The sequence below is a fragment of the Anguilla anguilla genome, chromosome 9 (assembly GCF_013347855.1).
Source record: "Anguilla anguilla isolate fAngAng1 chromosome 9, fAngAng1.pri, whole genome shotgun sequence".
In the NCBI taxonomy this organism is placed as follows: domain Eukaryota; kingdom Metazoa; phylum Chordata; class Actinopteri; order Anguilliformes; family Anguillidae; genus Anguilla; species Anguilla anguilla.
Genome location: NC_049209.1, coordinates 33,073,893 through 33,099,304, shown reverse-complemented (window position 1 = coordinate 33,099,304; position 25,412 = coordinate 33,073,893). Strand labels below are relative to the sequence as shown.

Genomic DNA, 25,412 nt, shown 5'->3' with positions numbered 1-25,412 from the left:
GATGAATAGTCTCGAGCGCCACTGGAGCAGGATGTGCTAAACAGGAAGAAGGAATGTAAAACTGATATGAACAACAAAATAAATGAAAAGGAATGATTTATTGTGACAGCCAGCTTGTCACAATGTGGATGTGTTCCGTTTTATACTCCTGGTTACTTCTTGGACATATTATACAAAAATAATAACAGCTGCAAAAAAAGAAAACCATACCAGAAGTATTGATATTGTGAAACAGGGAATGACAGGAATCTGAAAATATGGCAGATGACTCGTCCCACTTTATCTAAAGTTATCTTTATCTATTATGTTGCATAAAGCAGCTGAATTATTTATATTTATATTAACCACCATAGCAACATATATTGCAAAGTACACTGTAGCTTGTTTGTATTAATCCTTTGACTGGACTGCTAATGGTGGCTTTCGTCCTTGACTGGTATGTGTAGTTTTGTAATGATGTTTGTGTTTGGGATGAGGGTGAAGGGTGGGGGGGTCTAGCCTTAATTTATGAAGATATGGTTGAGTCGGGAGATTAACAAGTCAGATTTTTAGCAGCAAAATTTTGAGGGGCGTCTTGTGGTCAACAAACTGTTATGCCCTTCAATGGATCGCTCTTTTACCATTCATATACAAAACAGTATTTTGAGAGAGGGAACTTATCTGACCATGTGCCAAGTCACATATACATGTATGCACGTGTGTTGGTTGTGTGCGTGTTACGTGTGTGTTTTTGTGTGTATCTGTTGTGTTTGTTGTGTGTGTGTGTGTGTGAGTATGCGTGTGTGTGTGTGTGTGCAGCAGTATTACAGGCTGCACATCATGTTCCAGTTTTGCATGGTTTTCTGGTGGACAGAAAGGGACATCCAATACCTCATTCAACTTATTTTGTCATGAACATTAGCAAATGAAAAACACTGAATTATCCTGGACTAAATGTCATGTTGCATACCTGCGGACATGGCGTTTTCATTCTATTTTATTTCAGTTTTAAAGTGGATCCGATGTATTTAATCATAAAAACGATTAAGATGTCGGATGCTGAATCTGACAGAGGTAGGTCACAGGAGCGTCAGGAAATAGGACATATCTACGATTTCTTCAGACACTTCATTTCTGTAACTGTCGCGTGTTTCTGTTCCCTGTTCCAAGTTATGAAACCTTTATTCAGGATCTGGGAAATATACCGGCTGGGTGGTCCGTGCGCTGTCGTGCAGTCCTGTATGTGATGTCGTCGCTGACTGTTGATTTGATAATGCTTACGACTGTTATTTACTTTTTTAAAGCAGTTGTAGACATGTTGTATTCCTTGGGTGAATAATCAATGTTCTTCTTTTTCCTGAGGCGGGACAATGTGAGGGAATCGTTGTGTGGAGGAGCTTGTGTGATTTGCGTCTGTATGCACTTTAATTTTATTCAGGGACGATATTAATATTTTGTACATGTTAAATATGACACTTCATTTTTTGTCATCCTACTTTTTACATTGACATGGAATTATTTAATATGATAATCTGTTGTATTAATGAATATGCATTGACAGCCTGATGAAATGATTGGAATTTGAATGAGATATTTAAAATGGCAGTGTATCCTTTCTTTTCTCATATTTCCTCACAAGGACAAAATTGGATATCTATTGGAGTAGAGAGGACATCTCATTGCTATGATTTCTTTCATTAAGTACGAATAAATTTTAAAAAATCTAATACAGGACAATAAATTTAAAACTTGACCTCATTTTGACTCATTGTTTGGACACTTTTTGTGATTACGTAACAAAGTAAGCAGTGAAAAACCGTATGTCGTGTGCTCTACATGCACTACAACTCCATGCTGAGGGTTTGTGGGTACACATTGCCGTACACATGGAGACATGAACTATTCTGGAGGGCTGTGGTTAAAGCAGAGGTTCTCAAATTGGTCTGCACGTTGAAAATTCCACTCCACAGGTGTTATACATGGTGCCCCCTAGTGGTTTGCAGGAAAACAGCTTATTTCAGGAATACTGGGATTGAAATCGTAGGGGAGGGGACGCAATACAGCAATTATGTAATATGGTTTTTATTTCTCAGCAATCACTCATGCTGTTTTGGTATTTTAGTAGTGTACACATGGCTCACCCAGATCCTAATGTTTTTTAATGGTCTGTGGGGGAAAGGTTTTGGGAAAAGTTTGGAAAACTGTCTTAAGGAACTTCTCTCCCCATGAGCAAGTAATATGAATGACATCAGTAAATATCCAGGTTTGTAAACGTAAGTTTGATAATACACCCTGGATAAGGTGGTTGGGTTAATAAAAATGAACCAGAAACGACAATTTTTCTTGGTAATAACTGCACATAATTATTATATGTGACTGCAGTGTCAACTACATTTAAATCAGTATATTCTGTGGCTGCGAGGTTGACTCTTGTCATACTTCTTATTAAAACTGATGTTATTTGGTATCGACAAAGGTTTCAACAAGATTTTTTTTTGTTTGCTCCTTTTTAGGTTTCAAACATCTTTCAAACTTTCAGTAAACAAAACAAAAAAAAATAATAATAATTGGTTGACAAAATAGTCTTCTACAGAACTAGCTTGTTGCATTGCAATATTTTACTTTCACGTGGCGATTCCCAGATAAATAAAACACAGTGTTTTTAAAATACATTTCCACTGTTAGCTACATGTTCTGCTCTCTGTCGTCTAAACCCTCCTTCTGCTGCTTGCCCTTCCCTTAATGGCCGCCTCTTTCGCTCTGTGCTTTACCGTGTGAACTGAAGGCAGCTCTGCGCACCTACAGAGCCTCTTACTGCACATGCCCAGTGTGTTTCTCACACAGAGCCTCTTACTGCACATGCCCAGTGTGTGTCTCACACAGAGCCTCTTACTGCACATGCCCAGTGTGTGTCTCACACTGAGCCTCTTACTGCACGTGCCCAGTGTGTTTCTCACACAGAGCCTCTTACTGCACGTGCCCAGTGTGTGTCTCACACAGGGCCTCTTACTGCACGTGCCCAGTGTGTGTCTCACACAGAGCCTCTTACTGCACATGCCCAGTGTGTGTCTCACACTGAGCCTCTTACTGCACATGCCCAGTGTGTCTCACACTGAGCCTCTTACTGCACATGCCCAGTGTGTTTCTCAGTGTCTGTGTTCTCTCATCCTACAGGCCCGCGCTGTCGAGGGGATAAGTCCCTTCTCTGCCGCATGGAGGCCCTAAACAAGCACTGCTCCTTCCCCAGCTTCAGGCAGATGTGCTGCAAGACATGTGACACGGCCAACCACACAGCCAGCCCCGTTCCCACCGACTACGATGACAATACTACAGGTCTTACTCATTCAACCAGGGAATATAGCACAGCTCCTACCCATTCAACCAGGGAAAATACCACAGCTTCTACCCATTCAACCAGGGAAAATACCACAGCTTCTACCCATTCAACCAGGGAGTATACCACAGCTCCTACCCATTCAACCAGGGAGTATACCACAGCTCCTACCCATTCAACCAGGCGGTATAACACAGCTCCTACCCATTCAACCAGGGAGTATACCACAGATTCTACCTATACAACCAGGGAGTATACCACAGATTCTACCCATTCAACCAGGGAGTATACCACAGCTTCTACCCATTCAACCAGGGAGTATACCACAGCTTCTATCCATTCAACCAGGGAGTATACCACAGCTCCTACCCATTCAACCAGGGAGTATACCACAGCTCCTACCCATTCAACCAGGGAGTATACCACAGCTCCTAACCATTCAACCAGGGAGTATACCACAGCTCCTAACCATTCAACCAGGGAGTATACCACAGCTCCTACCCATTCAACCAGGGAGTATACCACAGATTCTACCTATACAACCAAGCAGTATACCACAGCTCCCACCCACACAACCAGGAAGTATACCACAGCTCTTACTCAATCAACCAGGGAGTATAGCACAGAAAAACATCACTCAGACAGGAACTATACCAGACACATAAGTCATAAAAACAGGAAGTATAACACAGATATAATTAATTCAAACAGGAACTATACAACAAACATACGTTACATAAACAGAAAATATGCTAAAGATATAAATTATTCAAACAGGAATTATACCAAAGGCAGACGTCGTATAAACAGGAAATATACTAAAGATGTAATTCGCTCAAACAGGAACTATACCACAGACATACATCATATAATCAGGGAATATATCAAAGATGTAATTCACTCAAACAGAACCTATACAACAAACATGCGTCTTCTAAATAGGAAATATACCAAAGATTTAATTTATTCAAACAGGAACTACACGACAGACATAGGTCACACAAACGGAAAGTATACCAAAGCTCCTACCCAAACAACCAAGAAGCAAAGCTCAGCTACCAGAAATACAACCGGAAAGTACCCTTCTTTTACCATGTCTCCCATTACCACGACTCTTAGGCCTACTGCAGCCCTCAGTGAGGTTATATTTACCACAGGCACAATGACCACCACTGCAATGACCACCAAAGAGACATCAGTGACGAAGGCTGCTGGCATCAGCGATGATGTCACAGTGCCCGGTGCCTCCTTCACTGGTGACCACAAAGCAGTCCTCATCCCTACCACGTCCGCTTGGGTTGAAGTAAAGCACGAATCCCAATCCACCTCTGCCGTGACCACCGGGAACACTTCACCCACAACCTCTCCTGTCGTGACCAAGCAAATGCTTGTCATGGAGACCACCGCCGCCAGCAGCGTTCCTAGCAGTAAAGGGGAGGTCGGAGAGAAGAACTCCGTCAACGGGCCGTATAAAATAACATTGGTGGACAAAAAGGTCTCCCAGAACCAGCTTACTGCCAGGAAGAGGCAGCGGTCTGGCGAAAGAACGCGGAACAGGAGGATTCAGGAGCTCCTCGCTGAGAAGCAGAGGAGGGACTTGCTCCTAAGAGGAATGGGGTAAAAGTGAGCGTTGGACGGACATTCCGGTGGTTTCTTTCGTGACGACACAACTTTTCAGTCCAGCAGTGGCTTGCGAGACACAAGGGGGAGGTGGAGGATGGAGTGGTGTTGATGAAAAATGAATCGGCAGCCAATGGGTATCCCTAATTGCAACCGGAAGTTTATTGGTGCTGAAAAATTCAGGTCCTTGTTCAGAAGTTTGCTTGCCGCCATTTTCCTCTAACTTTCTCCTCATCCAAAATCGTGCTCATAATTTATTTACCTCCACCTAAGAGCAAATTTGATGTTGGGTTTTTTTCCTTTCCGTAAAAAAATCATACAAAGTAATATATAGGATTATATTTGTATAGAAAATAAAAGAAAATAAACTGCAACCCTAAAAGAGGTACAGGAATGTTTGGGTCGTTTAATGCTTTGGTGCAATATAAATTTGGTTGTGGTTTAGTCAGGGTTCCATGCGTTAACCACCTGGCTCTCCAAATACCACCCCATATAGTCAGCACTTAGGTGGTTTTTAATGTGTAGTGTGAATTTTCTGACTACACTAATTTATGAAGTTCCTTCTCCAAAGTATTCAAGATCTTATCATTCAATGTAGTTTTCTACATTGTTTTGTTGAACATTTAGCTAAATCTGCTCTAAAGGCAAGCTATTTCTCACTGCCCTTTATGTTGATATTAACTTTGCAAGATCTGAAAAAAAGAATGCTTGATGTGCAATATCTGTACATATGAATCAGAACTTTATTTTTAATATTTATTTAAAAAATGTCTGTCGTATTTTGCCAACTCATTGTGTTTTTGCCTTTTGTTTTTTTTTCATACAATACCTAAGCACATATTTGATCTACATCAAACGTGTTTTTAAAAAAATACATATTTTGCTAACAATTGACCCATTGAGAAGGCTGAAAATGGTGTTCCACATTTCTTCAAGTGCTTCGGACATGACCAGTGAAACACTATTGTACTGGTCCACAATTTGATTAAGATGTGTGACTGCATGGATATATGCAATGCCATCTCAGGTCCTAATCGAACCGTCATCAAGCCATACGCAGTTAAGCCAAACAGTCATAAAAGGTGAGGGAGCACCTGTGCATGTGCATTGCTAAAGCATGTAACTACTTTAATGAAGGCTTTCCTGACATGGAGTTGAGAATCTCCAAGTCATGGTAGCATAGAGTCAGTGAGAATTCATTACATCTCTTTTCTTGGGTCTTAAACCTGAGTAAATGAAACAAACTGGCTCTGTTAGCTTAAGGGGGGGGGCTTTATAATATTTATGAAATAAAACTATTTGTACGGTACTCCACAAAAGAATTGTTACAACAGGTAGAGAATGCGGTCGATTGCAGGCAAGCATACAGCTGTGGTAATTAAAAAGTAATAAAATAAAATTTCTGAATTTGTCTTTGCTGGCATGCGTGCGATCAACAACCTGTTGCCCATTGCATCAAGAAAGTCTGCCGTGTGTTTCCAGTCAACAGACAGAACACACAGGGACAGAAGGAGGTACAGAATGATTATTAGTTTTATTATGTTCAACCATTGAAAGTAGGAAAGATACAGAGTTGTAAAGGAAAACAAGCCGACCCTGTTAATAAGCATTACTTACAGAGAATAAAGAAGTAGACAGAAGGGGTGACATTAATTTTAAAATGCCTCGTTTACCATTAGGGCTCTACAGTTCTTCATTTTTTGTTAAAAACAGCTGCCTTTTATATATTTATAGATATATTTTTATTTTATTTTATACATACACTTTATGTAACATTCTTTTTTTAAAACTTTGTGCAAGTGCTTTGCTGGTATTCCATGAATGGTAAACAAGAGTTGGTCCAGTGCATTACATAGTGACAAATATGCCTCTGTATGTATATCAACCCCACCAAGCTAAAACCTGCATGACTACCACTATGAGCAAAATGGCAGGAAATGGTAATATATATAGTTTTAGTATATAGTTGATGGAAGTGTAGATGGGAAGAGAACATGACCGAGGGAGTGGAGAGAATATTAAAAACTTGTGGAACTCAGTTGCACAACTTGAACACATCACCTATACTAAAATAACGTTTTTTTTTTTTTCCAAAGAAGAAGGAATGGTTTCGTGATGTACAGGTTTAAGTTTTCCGCCCCCCCCCCCAATGTATTATTGCTGAGATTCTACAGTAGCCCATGGTGAAAACAGAGACTGCAGAATTAGACTAAACCTGTACGACAGGAGTGGGGAACCAGGTTCATGGAGGGTTGGGTGTGAATTCAGGTCTTTTCTTACTACTAAACCCAGCTCGAGTAGCTTGCAGTCAAAACTGGTTCGGTCTTCGATTAGGCCACAGTAAAAAAACGCCCCGCAGCAGTACCCTTCAGCTATCAATCGTGAGCTTAACGCTTAGCCAAAACATATGTGTACATAAGCGACTGGACCAATGAAATAACAGCAGAATTTGCAGAGAAATGCTGAAGCACAGGGTCCCCCCACCCACCAGGGCCTGGGTATCCCACTCCTGCTCTAAGCCATTATTTTTAAAAAATTAAAACTGAAAAGAAAACCACGATTTTTTTTTTTTTTACGCGTGCTTCTTTTAGGAGGACTGTGCTGAGCCCTACTGCAGGTAGAGCTCAGCCGCGGGGTTGGCGCTAGCAGAGATGGAAGGCGGGTTTTGACTCGGTCCTGGCGTGAACTCCCTCCGTTTCCCGAGCGCGGGTAACTTTAACGCTCTCGCACCTTTAACACTTGCACAAATTTCAGATTAATAAAGCGAGGTCCGAGGAGGCGGCCCGTGCACGCGAGCGCTAAACGAGGCTAACCCCCGCCGAACAGCACGAGAGGCAGCGAGAGGTGCACAACGGCCTTTCAGTGGAACAGGACCTGCGGCCCCTGCCGCTCACTGCACACAGCGGCGGGAAAGAAAGACTGCATGAAACCCAAATAAAAAAGGGGGCGGAGCCTTCGTGCACTTTAAACCAGGGATCGCGTTTGGTGCAAAAAGCAACCCGATAAGGCCCCGCCCACAATGGGGTCTTTGAGACCTGTCCCATCACCATTATCACACCACGTTAACAGAAGGGCCGCAGTGCCTGCTGACAGATACACAGCCCGCTAGCCTAAACGCAACTTTCAAAATAAGCCAACTGTATTTACCGCTATATACATTTTTTTTTAAATCTGATTTTGTAAACACTTGCAACTATCCTTCTCCCTAAAATAAATGTTAAAAGATGGCTTCTGTACAATCAAAGCTAGCTATCACACACCTCTTTAATACCAGATGCTAACATTTTTCTGGGGGAAAAAAAATCTTTTGGTTTGAGTATATAAGGGGAGGGGGGGGGAACAGTGAAAAGAAAGTACTATTGGATACTTGGTCACACATACATACACAGGAACAACACAATTTGTTTTAAAGAAAGGAAACAAGAGATACAACTTTTATTCACACTTTACAAAAAAAAGCTATTTTTTCCAACATACTACAACACTATTCGCAATTCAACATAATAGTCCCCACGTTTTACTTTTGTTCCAAACAAACAAAAAAAAGAAAGAAAAAAGCAGAGAAAAAAACAGGTCCTGGACGAGGATGACAGATCCACCGCTTCCCCCATTTTCCTCTTTACGCAGAGTAACAATAAAAAAGATTAAAATTCACTTTTGCACAATGGCAAAAGCACAGTTTTAAAAAGAGGGTTTTATATAAGATTCCTTTTCCAGAGGGTAGCTGCACTGGTGATCTACTTTAAGTGCTTGTCAATCAATTTCATTTAAAATAAGTAAAACAAAAAAAAAACATGAAAATTGAGCAAAGAACAGCTTCCATGGAATATTCTTAGCACACTGAAAAATTTACACATTTCATGTTTTTTTTCTCTTTTTCCCCTCTCAATGGATGATTGTACAGGACCGATGTGGTCCTCAGAGAACATCATTAAAATGACAAGCTTGGACCACACCACTTCTGGCCCACGGGGGGAGCAGGAACACACCCGGAAAGAGGGAAAATGGCCCCCTTTGCTTTCCCACCCCACCCCCCTAAAAAACATCTCTTAACGCGGTTGTGGCAAGAGGAGGGCTTCCATCTTTACACTTGGCTTTCTGGCGGTAAGCATTAGATGGCACTACGCAGAGCGGAGGATACAGCCGTAGAAAAGGACACAGATCCAAACTAAACTACTGAGAGAAGAACAGCCTGAGATAACGGCGGGGGGAGGGGGGCGGGGCTCCGTACAGTGATTTTTATAATGACACCACGAGGGGCGGGGCTCTAAGGGACACTGCAGCGTCGCGCACATTTAATATGGTGTTATTAAAACAGAAGACAGGGAAACATATCAGAACGAGAGCACTGCAGAGACGTGAGCAGGGACCAGGTTAAGCAGCTTTTTAAAAAAAGAAAAAGGCCAAACTCTGTCGCACATTACCTGATTGTGAGTTCAACAAAAAAGACAGAAATATTCCTACAACCCATAAAAAAGACCTCTAATAAAACATCCACAAATGCTTTAACTGCGTGTGTACATATATAGACATACACACTGCATATTTCTAGTGTGTGTGTGTGTATATATATATATATATATATATATATATATATATATATATATATATAAACACACACTACACATACTCAGAGGCGGTTTGGGTATTGGCCTGTTCACGTGCTGCAGTTCCCACTGTGGTGCGAATGAGCTTGCACAGCTGTTCTTTCCTCCTCGTCACCACCAGGGCGGCGATACGTGAGCTCTCTGCAGCCCGAGGGGCGTGAGAACAGTCGCTTTCTGGTCAGTCTCACAAGACCATCTCTAGCCGTGCATTTGAGCCAGTTACCCAAGACAAACTTCTTTATGGTAAAGAAGATTCTTGAGACAAATTTGGTTTAGTCCGAATCCGAATTTGGAGTGCAAAGTCTTCATTAATTAAAAACAAAAAAAAAACAGCAGTACACCTAGAAATAGTCACTGAGAAGAGAGCAGAGGTGAGAACCCAGAAACATCCTCTGTTTTTAACTCTAGTACAAGCTGGTCTTTCATATATACATTTTTAAACACCTTAAAACAGATACAAATGTCACCTTAGTTTACAATACAATCTTTTTTTTTTGTCTCTAAATCTGATCATAATTCTTAGTACAAAAATGCCACACAGATCAGGTCTTCTGTGGTTCATATACAATCATGTAAAGGCGGAATCCAAACTTCAGCTACGTCAACGTTATACAAACATCTGTAGGAAAAGCCCCTGGAGAGGAGGGTGCAGTTATGGCCAGGGAAGGACACTACTGGCCTCTGAAACAGTGCTACAAATCTGCGTGCGTGTGTGTGTGCGTGTCCGTGCGTGTATGCGTGTGTGTGCATGTCCGTGTGTGTACGTGTGTGTGCTGGTGCCCAAAAGAGCCCCCCTCCCTGTAGTAAAAAAGGCTGAGATGACATCTGTTCACCCGTAACCGCGGTGACCGTCTGAGCGCTGAACCCGCTGACGTAGCGTTAGCGCGGCTCAGCGCAGACGGACGCACGCCTGGCCCACGTCCCGCTGCGTTTTTTTTTTTTACCTGAAGGTGGCGGCTCTGTGGCAGCGTGCCGCGGCTACGTGCAGCCGTTCACCTCATCCCGCCTTAAAGGGAAACTTGGAAAAATACGTCACGATAAAATGGAACGGGGGACCACGGCGATGATGTCTGCCCACAAAACAAAGCTAATCTGAAGTCTTCTCTTTAATATGACCGCTGGGGCCGGGATGCACTGTGTGATGGTGTGTGCCCTGTGGCTGATGTCATTAACCCTTTGCTTGCAGGAGACGGCCCAGTGCGGTCAGCACCAATTGGTAGAGTGCAACGCTGGTGGACAGGGCTCGTATAGCACCAGGAGAACTTGTTAAAAAAACGCACCAGCCAGTCGGGCCTGCTCCCTCCTACAGCAAAAAAGTCTCCCACAGAAAACATAGCATCACACAGGATGGGGCTAAACCAGGGGGGGGGGGGGTGCACTCAAACCACCTTGGGAATATAGGCCAAAGCAGCCGTACGGGTTACAGCCATTAATTTATTAATGTTTGTTTTTACTCTGGGAACTCAAGCTTGTTTGGCTTCTAGACGAACAAGATTTCTTTCTCTTAACTGGATTTCTGCACGACGGGTTCTCCCATGAACAAACGACATTTTCTCTTTGTTTTAAAACTTACTACAGACTCTAGGCGTGACGACTGCACGTATCCAGACGGCTACAGAGGTACTACCTGATCATCGCCGTGGTCCTTTACGGCATAGCAACACGAATGAAGCCGGGGAGTGGGACGTTACATTATGTCTGAAAAGATGGTCGGCATTTTTACAAAGATTGACTTCAGCATTTGTTCAAATTAAAATCTGTGAAAACATTTAGGAAAAGAAAAAAAGAAAGAAAAAAAAAAAGAAAAAAAAATCTGTTGGCCATATCCCACTCGTCTGGTGTATTACTCAAGATGAGTACAGATTTTGGGTTTCTTCTGAAGTTTACAAAACTGAGCGGAGCTGTGAGCAGCGACTCCCCCCGGTGGCTCGGAGGACTACCTGCGGCTGGGCAGGTGGATCCCGTTGAGCGGCGGCGGGTAGGGCAGGGCCAGCTCCAGTTGTGCAAACAAAGAGAAGTGATCGGAGGGGACGTGGGGGTGTGGGCAGCCGCTGATATTGTTCTCATGAAGCCACTGGGGATCCAGGGGCCCCAGGACGCCCAAAACATTGAGCAGAGGCTGGGAGTAGAAAATGTAGTCAATGACACCCTGAAACGACGAGAAAAATGCGGTTAAAACTGACCAGAGCGCTGTTACGTCATCCTACAATATTACATGGCTTTATTTAATGCTTGATTCCGATTGGTCTCTTCAGGCATTCTACGTTCCCGCCAAACTCCGCCCAGCCGAAGCGACCGGGGTCAGAGGTCGAGGGGCGCGGAAGCAGGCGAGCTCACATTGAAGTCGAAGGTGTAGTTGGTGTAAGTAATAGGCCCTTATGGAGCTCACCTTGAAGTCGAAGGTGTAGATGGTGTAAGGCATGAGGCCCTTATGGAGCTCACCTTGAAGTCGAAGGTGTAGTTAGTGTAAGGTAAGAGGCCCTTATAGACCTCACCTTGAAGTCGAAGGTGTAGTTGGCGTAAGGTAATAGGCCCTTATAGACCTCACCTTGAAGTCGAAGGTGTAGTTGGCGTAAGGTAATAGGCCCTTATAGACCTCACCTTGAAGTCGAAGGTGTAGTTGGTGTAAGTAATAGGCCCTTATGGAGCTCACCTTGAAGTCGAAGGTGTAGTTGGTGTAAGGCATGAGGCCATTATCGTAGGCGCTCTTGAGCTTGAAAGCATGGGTGATGCGGCCGTTGGACGTGCTGTTCTTCCCGTTGCAGTTGAAGTTTGTCAGGCTGTCGATGTAGCGCAGCTCCTTGAAGTCCTTGTGCGTGCAGTCCACCCCACCCGTGCTCAGGTACTCCACCACGCCTGCGGACAGACACATGGACAGGCGCCGGTCATCCACTACGCTCATTTTACTCTAGGACACATTGACGTGCTGTCGCTTGCCATTTTGAGCTGTATCGAGCAGCGCTTGCAGCTGCGTTCTCAAATCCAGACTTTCAAGCAGAAACTAAACCTTGAGCACACCGCACAGCATGGAAGTACTGACAGATGGCGCATTACTGACACTGTTAAACCTGCACAACACTCTACAAGCAAGTAGCTTCCTTGCTTCAATGAATGTTTGACTTACCCGATAATTTACAAAATAACACCACTATAACCATTAGTTACTTTTAGAGATATCAAGCCAGCTTCTTAAGGATGATCACCGGTCAATTCCCATCCCAGATGCATCTCTAGTTAACTAGACAGCAAACTCAAGCAGACCAATGTTGGCTAGCTCAGCAGAACAACTTGTTCAATGTTAATTTTGGATTTGATATTGGCTCTAATTAGCAAGCATCGTATAGCAGCGACTCGTTGATGTCCAACACCAATGACAGAATGAATACGCCAGGCTCCCTCCCCCCCATGCGCTCACCGGAGTCGGGCAGCGAGTTGAGGTCGGCGCACAGCACCAGCGGGATGCCGTTGGTCTCCCCGGAGATGGAGGACAGCTTGAGGCTGCGCGTGGCCTTCTCCACGATGTTCTTCACCTCAGACAGGAACATCATGGTCTGCACCAGCTTCACGTCCGAGTACTCGGGGTCCCAGTGCATGTGCGCGTTGGCCACCAGGACCAGCTGCTTTTCCATGCTGGGCACAGACTTCCCCACTGGAGAGAGGCAAGGGAAAATCCTCTAGAGCCGTAATGGAGAACGTGGTCCACTGGCCCATCATGGCCCATTTTACATGATACTTGCAGTTTTGCATATGTTGCTGAAAGACGTTCTCATCACTTTCTTTAATATTCAAGCCTTTTATTCAAAGCCCTGTGTCACTGCAGGTAGGGCACAATAAAACACTAGTAAAATTATGCACTTGGGGCACACACAGGCCTTAATGGCCTGTGAAATTTTTTAAATGCATAAATTTCAGAAAACTTCATCAAGCATGTGGACCAAGATTACCATGGCGGTTCCCTCAAGATGGAAATGTGTGGATGTGCGAGACATTCCCTGTGTATTTGGGTGCACGCGCATACACGCATTTTTGGGTGCGTGTGTGTGTGCATGTGCACGTGTGTGTGTGCGTATGTGTGTGCACGTGTGTGTGTGCGTGCGTGTGTGTGTGTGTGTGCACGTGTGTGTGCGCGTCTGTGCGTGCACGTGTGTGTGCGTGTGTGCACGTGCATGCATGCGCGTGTTCATGCGTGTGCGCGTACACGCCTGTACTCACCGCACTGCTCCATCACCTCCTTACGCAGCTCCAGCAGGACGGCCACGCCGATGTTGTCCTTGGTCATGACTCGGTTCAGCATGGCCTCCGAGCCCTCCGAGTTGGCCATGGCCAGCTGGTTAAACTCCACCGTGTGCTTCTGCACCATGCTGAACCTGCGGGCACCGACAGCCGAGGGTTAATGTGGGGACCCCAGGAAGGGGGCTGCTGTTAAAGCGAAGCATTCGTGCCATTACAGAACAGCGCCTGCTTACAGAGAACTCAACACCAGGTCAGGATGTTCCCTGCTCGCTTTACGAGTTAAGTTACATTTCCTGACCTCCCTCAGTAATTATATGCAGTCGTACACACACATCTACATGCACGCACACACAAAATAAGTGACTTCCACCTTCGAAAAAATATATGGCGAATGTCAATTAAAAAACGGAAAAGAACCACGCCCTCTATTCATGCCAAACACACAATGTATGAGGAAGACATTGTGTGTTCGAAACCAGTTAAGCGTTTTTAATTCACTTCCTGTTAAGGTTTTTCACTAATCTCTGCTATGTGCTAGAGTGCCTGAAGTTTACAAGTGTTAAAAATTGAATGTATATTTTACTTTGGAAAGTACAGTTTTCAAAGTCTGATGCAGACTTGGAAAACCAGCGCACATTAGAAGAAACGGTGTAGCGACTGCGCCGGTCCACCCACTTTTCGGTCTTAAAGAACACCGCACAGCCGTCCACGTGCTTGCGGTCCGACTCGGACATGGTCCTGGCCCGGGACTTGGGGCTGAAGAACCCCTCGTACCCGTGCTCCTTCAGCTCCACCATGAAGTAATGATAGTACTGCTCCGTCTCCACCTCCTGCAAGCGACAAACGTTTCATGAAGTCATAAAGCCAAAGTTGTGGGGACAGGACTACAAATGAATGTAAAAGTAAACCCACAGCACGACAGCGATTTTCACCTAAACGCAACAAAACGCAGCCGCGGGCGACAGGCCGAGCTCCGCCCACCCAACGCCCGCTCTTCCCTCCCTCTCACCTGCAGGCTGATGATGTCGGCGTTGCAGCTGAGGATCTCCTGCATGATGGACTTCTTCCTGTACTCCCAATTGAGGGCCCAGGACGGGCAGTAGCCGTAGAGCTGGCGCGTGGCGTACTTGTCGCAGAGCACGTTGTAGCACATCACTGAGAACAGAGCTGCCGGGGGGGGAGAGGAAGGGGGGGTCCAGTTAATGCTGCCACATGATTGACTTGTTCTCATCTTATCATGAGGGACAGAGCGTTCAATTTTTCTAATTATTGCAGTATTTGGCTGAAGAAATGCAGGTTAGAGTAGCCTTGCACAATGATTCTTCTTTGTTCCAACCGTTCCTGAACCCTGACAGCAGGGCTGCCCAACCCTGCTCCTGGAGATCTACCATCCTGCGGGTTTTCACTCCACCCCTAGCAAGGTAGATTAGTAGAATCAGGTGTGTCAAATTGGGGTTGAAATGAAAACAGTCAGGATGGTAGATCTGTACGAACAGGTTGGGCAGCCCTGCCTTACACTGAATAGGTATGTTCCTTTTGTATGGTGAGCAGCGGTTGGTGAAATAAACTGTGAAAATAGCAAAAAGCTGGGGAATTGGGTCTCACCTGCCGGCCGTGTCCGGTCGGCTTCCTGCAGTATGATCCAGTTCCGGGGAGGGGGCTGCTCTGTGGAGGCTGGGGTGGAGGTGGGGGGGTTAGGCACAAACAATTACAAACCCAAGCCAAACACAAACGGCGGTGCTTCAGGCAGAGGGAGATGCACTCACTGCGTTTGTTGGTGCCCGCCAGGTTGTCCAGCAGGTAGTTGAGCAGTCGACGGGTTCCGTCAGGTTCCTGGTACAGGTTCACGATTTCTTGTGCTAGAGGGTTTCCTGCAGAGAGAGTTCTTCATCTTTACTACCACCGACTGTGCACATCATCTACATCCACACCCACGCAGTCCAGCTCTAAAACACTACAACGGCTTGAAAGTAAAGAACAGCAATAATTCCCTATCAATAGAAGCATCTCTTAAGTAACTAGAAGAGTGCACTCAGTAGAGTGCAGGTCTCCGCCAGGCGTGTTAACTTTGCTGATGGAACAATAGAGGTTACACAATCAATGCAACCAGACAAATACAATATTACAGGTTTTTACCATGTGCCACTGAAAATCCCAAAAAAGCCGATTCAGTGAAGTAACGCTAAAGGTGGTGACATGTTAGCTAATTTCATTCATATCAGCCACGATGTGTTAGACAGAGCTAACGTTGATGTTAGTCTGGCACCTTCGTTGCAAATCTGGACAGGAACAATCTGGACAGGAACAATTCTAAAAGACCAGCGATGTAAAATATCAATTTCAACGTGAAAATGCCAACAAAATAATTGCCAGAGATTCAAACATTAACATACGCCGTTAGTTGGCGGATTATTTTGTTGGCATTTTAACGTTGAAATTGACATTTTACACCGCTGGTCTTTCATTCCAAACGGAATTGTTGAGCACTTGCGGCCCCTACCGGCCAGTTAGGAGGAGTGAGGAGTTCTTAGAACTCAATGTATTTCAATGGACAATGATGGAAATGAATTCAAATAAAATACTTGTCGTTGACCGATTTGCAAAATATTTGAGAATCCAGGTCCTTGGCCTGCTGCCAGCATGCACAACAAGTATTACGCCGGGCACCCACCGCACGCGTCGCGTAAGCGTCGCGTAACAGCACGGCGAAGCGGCGCGTAGCATGTCTCCACTGGTTCCGTTTGTGTCGCGCAAAGGCTTGCTTAAAGCTCTATATTCTAGTAGCTCTCGCAGTCTGCAGTGGGATTACATCGTGTATTTCACGTTTGTTCACGACTGTTGATTATGGGTTAAGTGAATACTTTGGTGAGAGACCTTTTTCAGTTTGTTAATTTGGTAATATTTCGTTAACTCGTAAATACGTGAGAAAGTAAACGCTTTCAAGAATTACCATAAACTTAAATCGCAACGTAGCCTGCATAACAATCAATCTCAAACTGTATTAATTTATTTGCTTGGTTAACAAGCGTGCCAATTTCATGAAGAATATGTATCATAATAATAATAAATAATCCGTAATCAACCATTGGGAATTCCCGTGTTGTCTTGTCATTCACGTCAAAACATTTATAGGATCAGATTTAGTAAAATCAGCTAATCATGAAAAAGACAGTAACAGTTTAATCTTGAAGGGATATGAACACCACAACGCCATGAACACCGGAAGCTTTGAAGTACAAGTGCAATAAAGGCTTGCTTACAACTTCATTTGTAAAATACGTGCATTTTCATCGGCAAGACCACTAAATAATCTGATTTTTTTAAAGATCTGTGGATTATCTGATTTTTATTAACAAGCCCTTTTTGAAAGCACGGCGAACGAAGACATCGGAGAAGTCAAATAGGCTGAGCAATGGTTGGTTAAAAACTACCTTCCAACACTCAAACTAACAAACCGCTGCTCGGTGCATTCATTTCTACGTCATTCAATAGGCTACGTCTTTCTGTGGTGTATTTTCAAATTTACCCCACCCCCTCCGCAAAATAACACAGCGAAACTAAGTTTGCCTTTTCCCCAGGTTCCAGTTATTTATTTATTTATTTTTACAAAACGAAAAGGCTTGTAGCCTATTTTTTTAGCTGCTTATAAAATATTTGGGAGGTAACTAGGGACACACCCCCAGTAATATAAGGATGAAATATAAATCAGAACATGTATACCTAGCATTTTAGAGCATATTTCTGTGTATAAACAGGCCATCGTGCCGCGCGACAAGCCGAAAAAATAGAACAGAAGCGAAAAACTACGCGTTCGCATCTGGTGGAGACGACGTCGCCCGCTGCCGTTGTAATAACAGTACTTCAACTACGCTTCAGTTACGCGCGTAGTGCGCTCGCGGTCGATACGCGTGTGGTGGGTGCCCGGCTTTAGGCTGATCAGCCCAGTAGTATGCGAGATTAGCTGCGGACAGATACAAACACACACACACACACAAACGGATAATCCCCTCCAGGCTTAATTAAATCAACAACAGAAAAACCTACATAAGAACACAGAATTTTGAATACTGGTCTTAATCCATACTACATTTTCTGAATCATCCATTTACATGGACCTGAAATAAAGCCATTTATCTTTCTCAAACATGGTAATCAAAGTAACCAAAATAAGCCACGTAATGGACAGGTGAATCTTCCCACTAACTACATTAGTTAAGTTTTTTACATTGCTTGTGAAGAACAATCAAATAATTGCCCTCATCAGAGTCCATTGTTACATTTTTTCCAACAATCCTTTCAGACAATACTAGTACCGCTTTCTTCCGTCCAGATATAACATTCATGTCTGTGATTACTGAGAGACAGAAATACACTGGGCCAATCAAGTAGGACGTACATTTCACATGACTCCATACTTGCTTTAATAGAGGGATGCGACTCGTGACGTACTAAGAATACTTCAATATTCAGTTTAAACCTTTGTCAGTGTTCTAGAACTGGCGCTTACCAATGGTTGTTTCATCAGCATTAGAATGTTCAGTTAATCACATTCTAATCACAAATTTGTGATCTCGCACCTTAAAGGGTTAATATCAAAATACTTGAGTACACATAAACAAAGAACAGGCAGAACTGGCAATATAAAAAAGCAAGCTAAATGCAAAGTAAAAAATTAAAAAATAATTTATAATTATAAAATCATCTCATGATAATGAGTGAGCTTACAAGTGACACGCACCTTTTAGTCCCAGTGTCTGTAACTGGAAGAGCTTTCCCAGTTCGAAAGGCAGAACCCGCAGCTGGTTGTTATTTAAAAGCAGTTCCCTGAAATCAGAGCAGAACATTTCAGTTCATTACTTACCAGCACAAAAAAAAAAAAAAAAAGAGTCAATGATTCTCTGTGGACAACCCTGGGCTTCTGCGAGTGTTGTGAGGAATCATGGGAGATGTAGTTCTCACCTGAGAGACACCATGTTGCCAAGCTCGGCCGGCAGGCTCCTGATCTTATTGGACGAAAGGTCGAGGTACACCAGATTGTGTAATTTGGCGATGTCGGGCGGGATGCGGGACAGAGAGTTGTCGCTGATGTGCAGTGCTGTGAGGTGGGTGAGGGACCACAATGCCGTGCTCAGACTCCGCACTTTACCTGGAACAGGAAAGGGAAGAGCGGGAAAAAAATTCAGCATTCAAACAAACAGCAGCGAGGAGGACCATAAGCAGATTCTCAAGAGAACACTTCAAATGAAGGAAAACAACACCAGGCAGCGCTGGGTCTTATTCAGCTAACTAAGCAACAAAGCAGATTCTGAACAAACATAAGCATTATAGCACATTGCATCTGTCGCACAGACATGACAAATAAAAGCTAAGCTCCCTAAAAATTAAAGAGATTTAAAAAGAGATTTTACAGTACAGTGTAAGCACTGAAGTTTTCAGCTCAGGCAAATGTCTTCAATTGTCTTCAAGTTCCTTGGTGCCATTACAAAAAAAAAAAACCCTCTAAACCAGGAATGTCAGAATCCAGGCTTTGAGGACCGCTGTGCCTGCAGGTATTTGAAGTCTCTTTTTGACCATGGAAATATGGTAGAGTGACTCTTTAGCCAATCTATCGCCCAAGCACTAAAGGGCTGAAAGTTACTTCCAGCTGGCAGAATCAAAGATGGTTACCTGCACAATGCTGAGATAATGTTTTAACATCATTCACAAGCCACAGTGATGTGGGCCTATGCTAAAACATCATAATATCTTATGTGTCACTAATATACGCTTGAAGTAGCCGTTGAGTATCCTGCAGATCATTCAGCAGGACCGTTTTTAAATGCGTACACACTTCTCAGCACTAGCCTTAGCCTCGGCCTCAGCCACCAATCAGACTCACCGCTGATCTCGAGCTCCGCCCAGTACGATTTCTTCCCGTTGGCTGCCTCTTCAGTGGACATTATGGTGTACATCCGCCTGGGGTCTGGCGGGTCATATTTTTCCTTGGGCATCCCTGTGATACTGTGGACGAAGGGGGAAAACTTTCATCACAAACCGAGCGTTAACACCGCTCGGAATGTGGTGTCCTCGTAAAAAGACCTGTCTATCTTAAATTCACCGAAAACACAAAATCATTTCTTTGCGTTTTTTTTTCTCCCTTCAACCTACAACTTACATTAATACAATCATCAGGAATAAGGGCTGCCACCCAGATATAAAAATAGAATCTGAACTTATTCATTTAAAAACGTTAGAATATATCTGAATGAGCAGCATTAATATTAACATTAACAACAAGAAAAAAATAATTGCAAATATCCTGTATTATCCTCTTATTCCATTTGATAGTTTTTAACAATAAACATTAGCTCGTCTGAAATACAGTACAAATGGACCTTTGAATGTGGATCTTTGCTTATGAAGCTTTAAGAACTGGATAAGGCTTTAGGAACGTTTTTTTCTATGAAAAGTCAATTTCTTATGACAGAGCTCAGTAACCTTCGCTACCGTGGCTAGCACTGGCTACCATGCAGGGCCTTGCTGCTTTGCTATCACAGTTAACTTCTAACCACTGGAGCTTCTGTCATGTATCACTTACACAAACGCACACCACACAAAAACAAGCAGCGTGATCATTTACCAGCAGATAACAAGTGTTTGAAACATCCCCCAGAGCAAAACGGGACTGGACTGAGGTCTTACCGCTGCAACAGTGACTGCTACACACAGACCACAAAAGCTCACTGCAGCCGATTCATCCAGCAGCCAAAAAGCAAGCAGAGCTCTAAGAGCGCACCGATTAATCCAGCTGAAAAATGCGGCCCGGCACACATTCACTAGACGTAAGCAGCCCAGTCTTCCCCGCTGTTCAGCACCAATCTTGGCCATTAAAATTGCTCTCCGGTTGATTTACTGGAAAGACAGAACACCACTACGTCCCCACGCTGTTTGCAAACATATACGTCTGGAGTAATGGTGCAAATGATGACCAACACACAAATCTTTAATATCTGCACTGCTTTTTTCATTAATTTTTTTAAAGAGCGCTAGCTTTTCTTTTTTTTTTCTTGCTATCAAGGCCTTATTCTCAGGACTCAACCATATTTATTTCATCAGTGCAGGTCTCCCATTTTATTTACTGATATGTACTTTGCATATCACACAGACTCCGTAGGCAAAGACTGCTTCTGTATTTCCCTGGCTTCAAGCTCCCACAGTGTTTCATATTTAACACTTCTGTTTTCCCTCCTTACTGACCTCAGGTTCCAGTCCACAGGAATGCCCACAAGTGAATATACGCAAGATGCATCAAAATAACGGTTACATTCTAACATGGAATATTTTGGCTTTGAGGGCAAGGGACACAGAACTTCAAGCGTTCTGCAGAAATGCGTGGTTTCAGAGGCACTGGCTCTGGCAGAAACAGCAGTAGCTATGCTACAGCATAGGCAAGGCTTTGCTGGGTAGTCACGTCACACAGAAGAACACCAAGGATCCAAGAGTTCCAGAATGCCCCTACACTACACACGTAGACCGGGAGTACATTTTATTCGGCGATTGAAGGGGGAAACCCCAGCATCTTCACTTACAGTCTCCTCCCATTCAGGAAGGAAAGGTAACAAGCCCTCGCATTCTGTTCGGCTAGCTTACACTGAAGTTGTCACGGTAACCACAGTCCCTTCTGTGAGGTCAGAGAACGTTGCTGAGAGGCAATAATCTTCTACACCCAATCTACTGTTCAGTCCAAACTGCGTAACAGAGTAAAATAATCTCTGTGTTTGTTAAGACACAGACCTGATGTTCGTAACAGAAGGCCGGAAAGCTTAATTACACGACTGGCCAGGGAACATAAGCACGTTACAAAATGTTCAGCAAAGGCTTATTTGAGATTTCAATGCAGTTTTAACAGGTACTGGGATTCATTTAGAGGGGGCTAAACTGGCCCCTACTACTAGTTAAGGGAGTCATTGTCAAATGTTAGGGGGTCAATATAGCTATATAAATATCACTTACAAATTGTAATAACATTATTATTGTTGTTATTATTATAACCATTCCCATTCTTCCAGATGCAACATTTTTATATTTTTGGTTATTTCTTTTCAGTTAAAGAACAAGCACTCGCATCACAAACAAATGTGCTAATCTGTGCCAAAAGCATTTCGCTAATCTACCAGATAAATTCTACAGTTTCACAACAGGGTGTTCACCAAAATCAACTGCATCCACTTTTTTGGGATGACTTCGTATTTCAGGTTTCAAACCACTCCGTTCATACCCCTGCTTTTGCACAGCACTGTGCACAAAAATTTAACAGACAGTTTTTTCAGGAAATTATCTAAACAAAATCTCTATGAGCATTCTCTAGCCAGGGCTTTCCCCAGGCATTAACAGCAGGGGTGCAGCACCTCTGAATTCAGAAGCATTCCCACATGAACATCAGAGAAAAATCAATAACACCTCTGCTGCAGATCTCCATGGAAGGGGAAAAAGGCACAAAGGCACCATTTAACAGAATTGGCACCGTGCAGCCATGTTTTCACCAGGTCAGGTGCAGGCTGTGCCATGTGAATACCGCGGCTCACCACTTCACACCGCCGCTGCTTACCCTCTGAGGCACTTCCCCATCCACTAACCATTTTCCTGGGGGGAACCCTGCTAGCATTGCCTTGAAAGCCTACACTTCAACACTACACACAAGCACATCGCTACCATGTACACTTAATAGGCTTTTGCAGATTTTTTCACATGTACTAATCTTTAGCTTTTCACACCTGGAAATACTAAGACACACCTTTGATGGGATCATGTGTTTATTCTTCTTCTTAATAATAATAATAATATCATCATCTCTCAAAACAAGCACTGGCACAGTGAGTCTGCTCGTTTTAGCCCTTGCATTGGCTTTATAACAGCCAAACCAAACCACATAACAAATGCCAAATACCCTCACCACGTTTTCCTGGGGAAAAGGTCTGCAAATTCACATTCCACTGCAGAGTGCACATGGGCTTGAAATAACAAAAGGCACTAAACTAATAACCTACACATCTGTACGGACTAACAATACGAGCACAAAAATCTCAAGTCCCATTAAAATGAATAAAGCCCATCCTTCACTGAAAAGGTCCAACTCCAAAGAGACAACAATGCAAAGAATTGAGATAGATTATATTACAACAAAAAAAAACATTAAACTGCAGTCGGCTGAGATTATACAAAACGTGTAAAACACCTTTAAAAACTTCATAAAACTAAGTGTGAAGAACTATAAATTCCTGAATTAAGGCAAGGTTAGCATACTTATTTTGCAACACGTCATTTAATTTGGTAAGGAGTACCAGTACTTTCAAAGCTTCCTTACATAATGAAAAACTGTAAGGCAACACTGAACTTACAATTCACATCACTCAAAACCCAAGCATTTCACTGAATTTTTCCATCATCCATCATTTCAATAATGCCGGAAACCAAGCGCGTTTCAAGCCACGCAAACACACACCATTCACTATCTTGCCTGCTGGGCAGCTATTTGCAAGTGTATCTGAACCAGAATGTCAAACCACTGACAATAAACTGAAAGAGCAAAGACGAAAGCTCTATTCATCCATTGAAATCCTAAGCAATTCAACAGAGCAGATTTTAATACGGAATTATAGCACGTGTTAAAGCGCAGTCCTTGTGGCCGAGCTATAAAAACAAAACGTGCGTCATCCAATGCATACGTTCACGATTAAACGCTGGCAGAATATATGGGGTCATAACCATGGTATTGGCATAATAAAGGTAGCTAAATAAACAAGCACAAGACAATTTATGTGGTACTGCAAATTACTGTGTTTGAATAGCAGAGCACCAACCAACTACAGAACGGTATTTTGGTATTACTGGACGACTCACCTGTCAGTCAATCCAGCATTTAATTTCCTCCGCCGATATATCAGGCGATCTTACCGTCATCATAATACGAATTAAAATGGCTGTAATTAAATAGGCCGCGGAACGGGAAGCCCTCAGATGGTATAGTATAAACATCACAGTCCTATAGCCCACACATGAATCCATATACAAGGCAGTACAAAGCCAACTATCTGCTCGTTGAAAAGCTGAGGCAATGTATTATAACGTTTGCTATCCTAATTCGCGGAGTCAAAAAAGTGACAGTTCAAGCCCTTGGAACCCGCTCAGAACACGAGCAGTTAGCTATGTTACGCAAGCCCAATGTTACTTAGACAAGCACACACATCAGATATGCACCGTACATATGGAGAAACAAACTATATGCAAATAAACGCATAACGTTTAATTTTTCACATCAATGACCGAAAACACTGCTTCAGCTTTCATTTAAGTTAGCGAGCGAATGTTACCTAGTTAGTCAATTCTATGACGTCACACTTCCGAGCGAATTCTTCGTTTGGTTAATTGTATTCTAGCTAGTTAGCTAGGTAAACTGGCGTTCAGGTTACTGGTCCAAATTACTTAACTATACACATATATGGGGCGATGCATACTAAAATGAGAAACTACGCTAACTTCGGTTAGCAACAAATATGCGACTCGTAACCGAAACAATCACTGTACGTTAGCTAGCTAAATACCTACTAACCACACTCCCATAATCAATTGAAGTTAACTTTACTACTGTGAGCTAATGTAGTAGCTAGACTGAGCCAACTAAACGAACAATAGTTGGGTAGCGAGGAACGTTGGCTTGTTAGCTAGTCTAGCTAAATTAAGGACACAATCCGCCTGGCCTACCAGTTAACTCGACTTCAAGTGATACTTAAAAATATTGCGCTCGTAATAACTTGGGAGCCTTGTTACGCTAGCTACCTCGACATTTGGGTCGCTTATTTTAGCTAGCCAACCAACCAACGACGAAACAATAACGTTAGCACCACAGGTAGCTAACCGACCAATTCTCAGCAAGATAGAATTGTCCTTTAATTCTAAAACGTGGGTCCAACAGTTGACGTATATTAGATAGCTAACCGTTTTCACGACAGAAAATGGTTGCTAACTGACTAAGAGTAAGCGAAAATTACACTAATTGTTCGCTGTAAATCTAGCTCGCCAACTAGCATAGTTGTGCTAGTTGTAGATTTTGTTAGCTTGCTACTAGCAAGCTAGCTATCTAGCCGTCGTTGCTGACATCACAAAGAAGAAAGAAAGCGTGTTACAACACACGACTTTGCACATACATTTGTGTACAACAATATATTTATATTTACCTGCAAACGCATACCAGTTGACGAAGACGACTGCGTGCTTCCTTTGTTTGTGATTCACTATGTATCCTCTGCTGTTTAACATCGAGAGCAAACAAGCATCATGGCGGTCGTGGGATTTTTGGCTTGTGGTAACAAGGCTTGCTCTCATTGGCTGATATGGTGACGAGTGGAATCATTGGACCTCTCGTTCTTAAAACGCCTCCGCACTGTGAGCGCTCAATACCAGTGGCACACTTGTGAGTGTGAATTTACATATGCATAAACTCAAGCACGAGATTCACAGTTGATTTAAATTCTGTGCTCTGCACATAATAAAATAATAATAATAATAATAATAATAATAATAATAATAATAAAATATACATATAATATTAATAATGCTGTACAATAAATACATTTATAACAATAACAATAATATTTAAAAAA

At 43.2% G+C, this 25,412-nt stretch overlaps 2 protein-coding genes across 4 annotated transcripts in view; one reads left to right on the top strand and one right to left on the bottom strand.

Moving 5' to 3' along the window:
• LOC118235729 (A disintegrin and metalloproteinase with thrombospondin motifs 2-like) overlaps positions 1-6,340 on the top strand; it is a 66,651-nt gene extending 60,311 nt beyond the window's left edge. For 2 of the 3 annotated variants that reach the window (XM_035433441.1, XM_035433442.1), the window contains one exon: positions 3,154-6,340. In XM_035433441.1, the coding sequence (XP_035289332.1) occupies positions 3,154-4,934 (1,781 nt within the window). In that variant the 3' untranslated portion in view covers positions 4,935-6,340. Of the gene's footprint in view, positions 1,738-3,153 lie in introns of those variants that run through there. The other variant, XM_035433443.1, reaches the window with a different exon arrangement.
• Positions 6,341-6,448: 108 nt separating this feature from the next.
• Positions 6,449-25,122, bottom strand: LOC118235730 (CCR4-NOT transcription complex subunit 6-like). Its single transcript, XM_035433444.1, has 12 exons — positions 24,987-25,122; positions 19,652-19,773; positions 18,733-18,919; positions 18,512-18,597; positions 15,540-15,644; positions 15,379-15,447; positions 14,783-14,940; positions 14,449-14,603; positions 13,753-13,907; positions 12,956-13,189; positions 12,194-12,396; positions 6,449-11,689 (listed from the first exon to the last, which is right to left on the bottom strand). The coding sequence occupies exons 2-12, from the start codon at positions 19,761-19,763 to the stop codon at positions 11,477-11,479; spliced, it is 1,677 nt and encodes a 558-aa protein (XP_035289335.1). The 5' UTR covers positions 19,764-19,773; positions 24,987-25,122; the 3' UTR covers positions 6,449-11,476.
• Positions 25,123-25,412: the final 290 nt, after the last annotated feature.

Coding starts and splice junctions, on each gene's coding strand:
- LOC118235730 (XM_035433444.1), bottom strand. CDS start 19,763: ATGCCCAAGGAAAAATATGACCCGCCAGACCCCAGGCGGATGTACACC. Junction 14,604..14,782: donor CCGACATCATCAGCCTGCAG/GTGAGAGGGAGG, acceptor TGTCGCTTGCAG/GAGGTGGAGACGGAGCAGTA. Junction 13,190..13,752: donor GGAGGTGATGGAGCAGTGCG/GTGAGTACAGGC, acceptor GCCTCTCTCCAG/TGGGGAAGTCTGTGCCCAGC.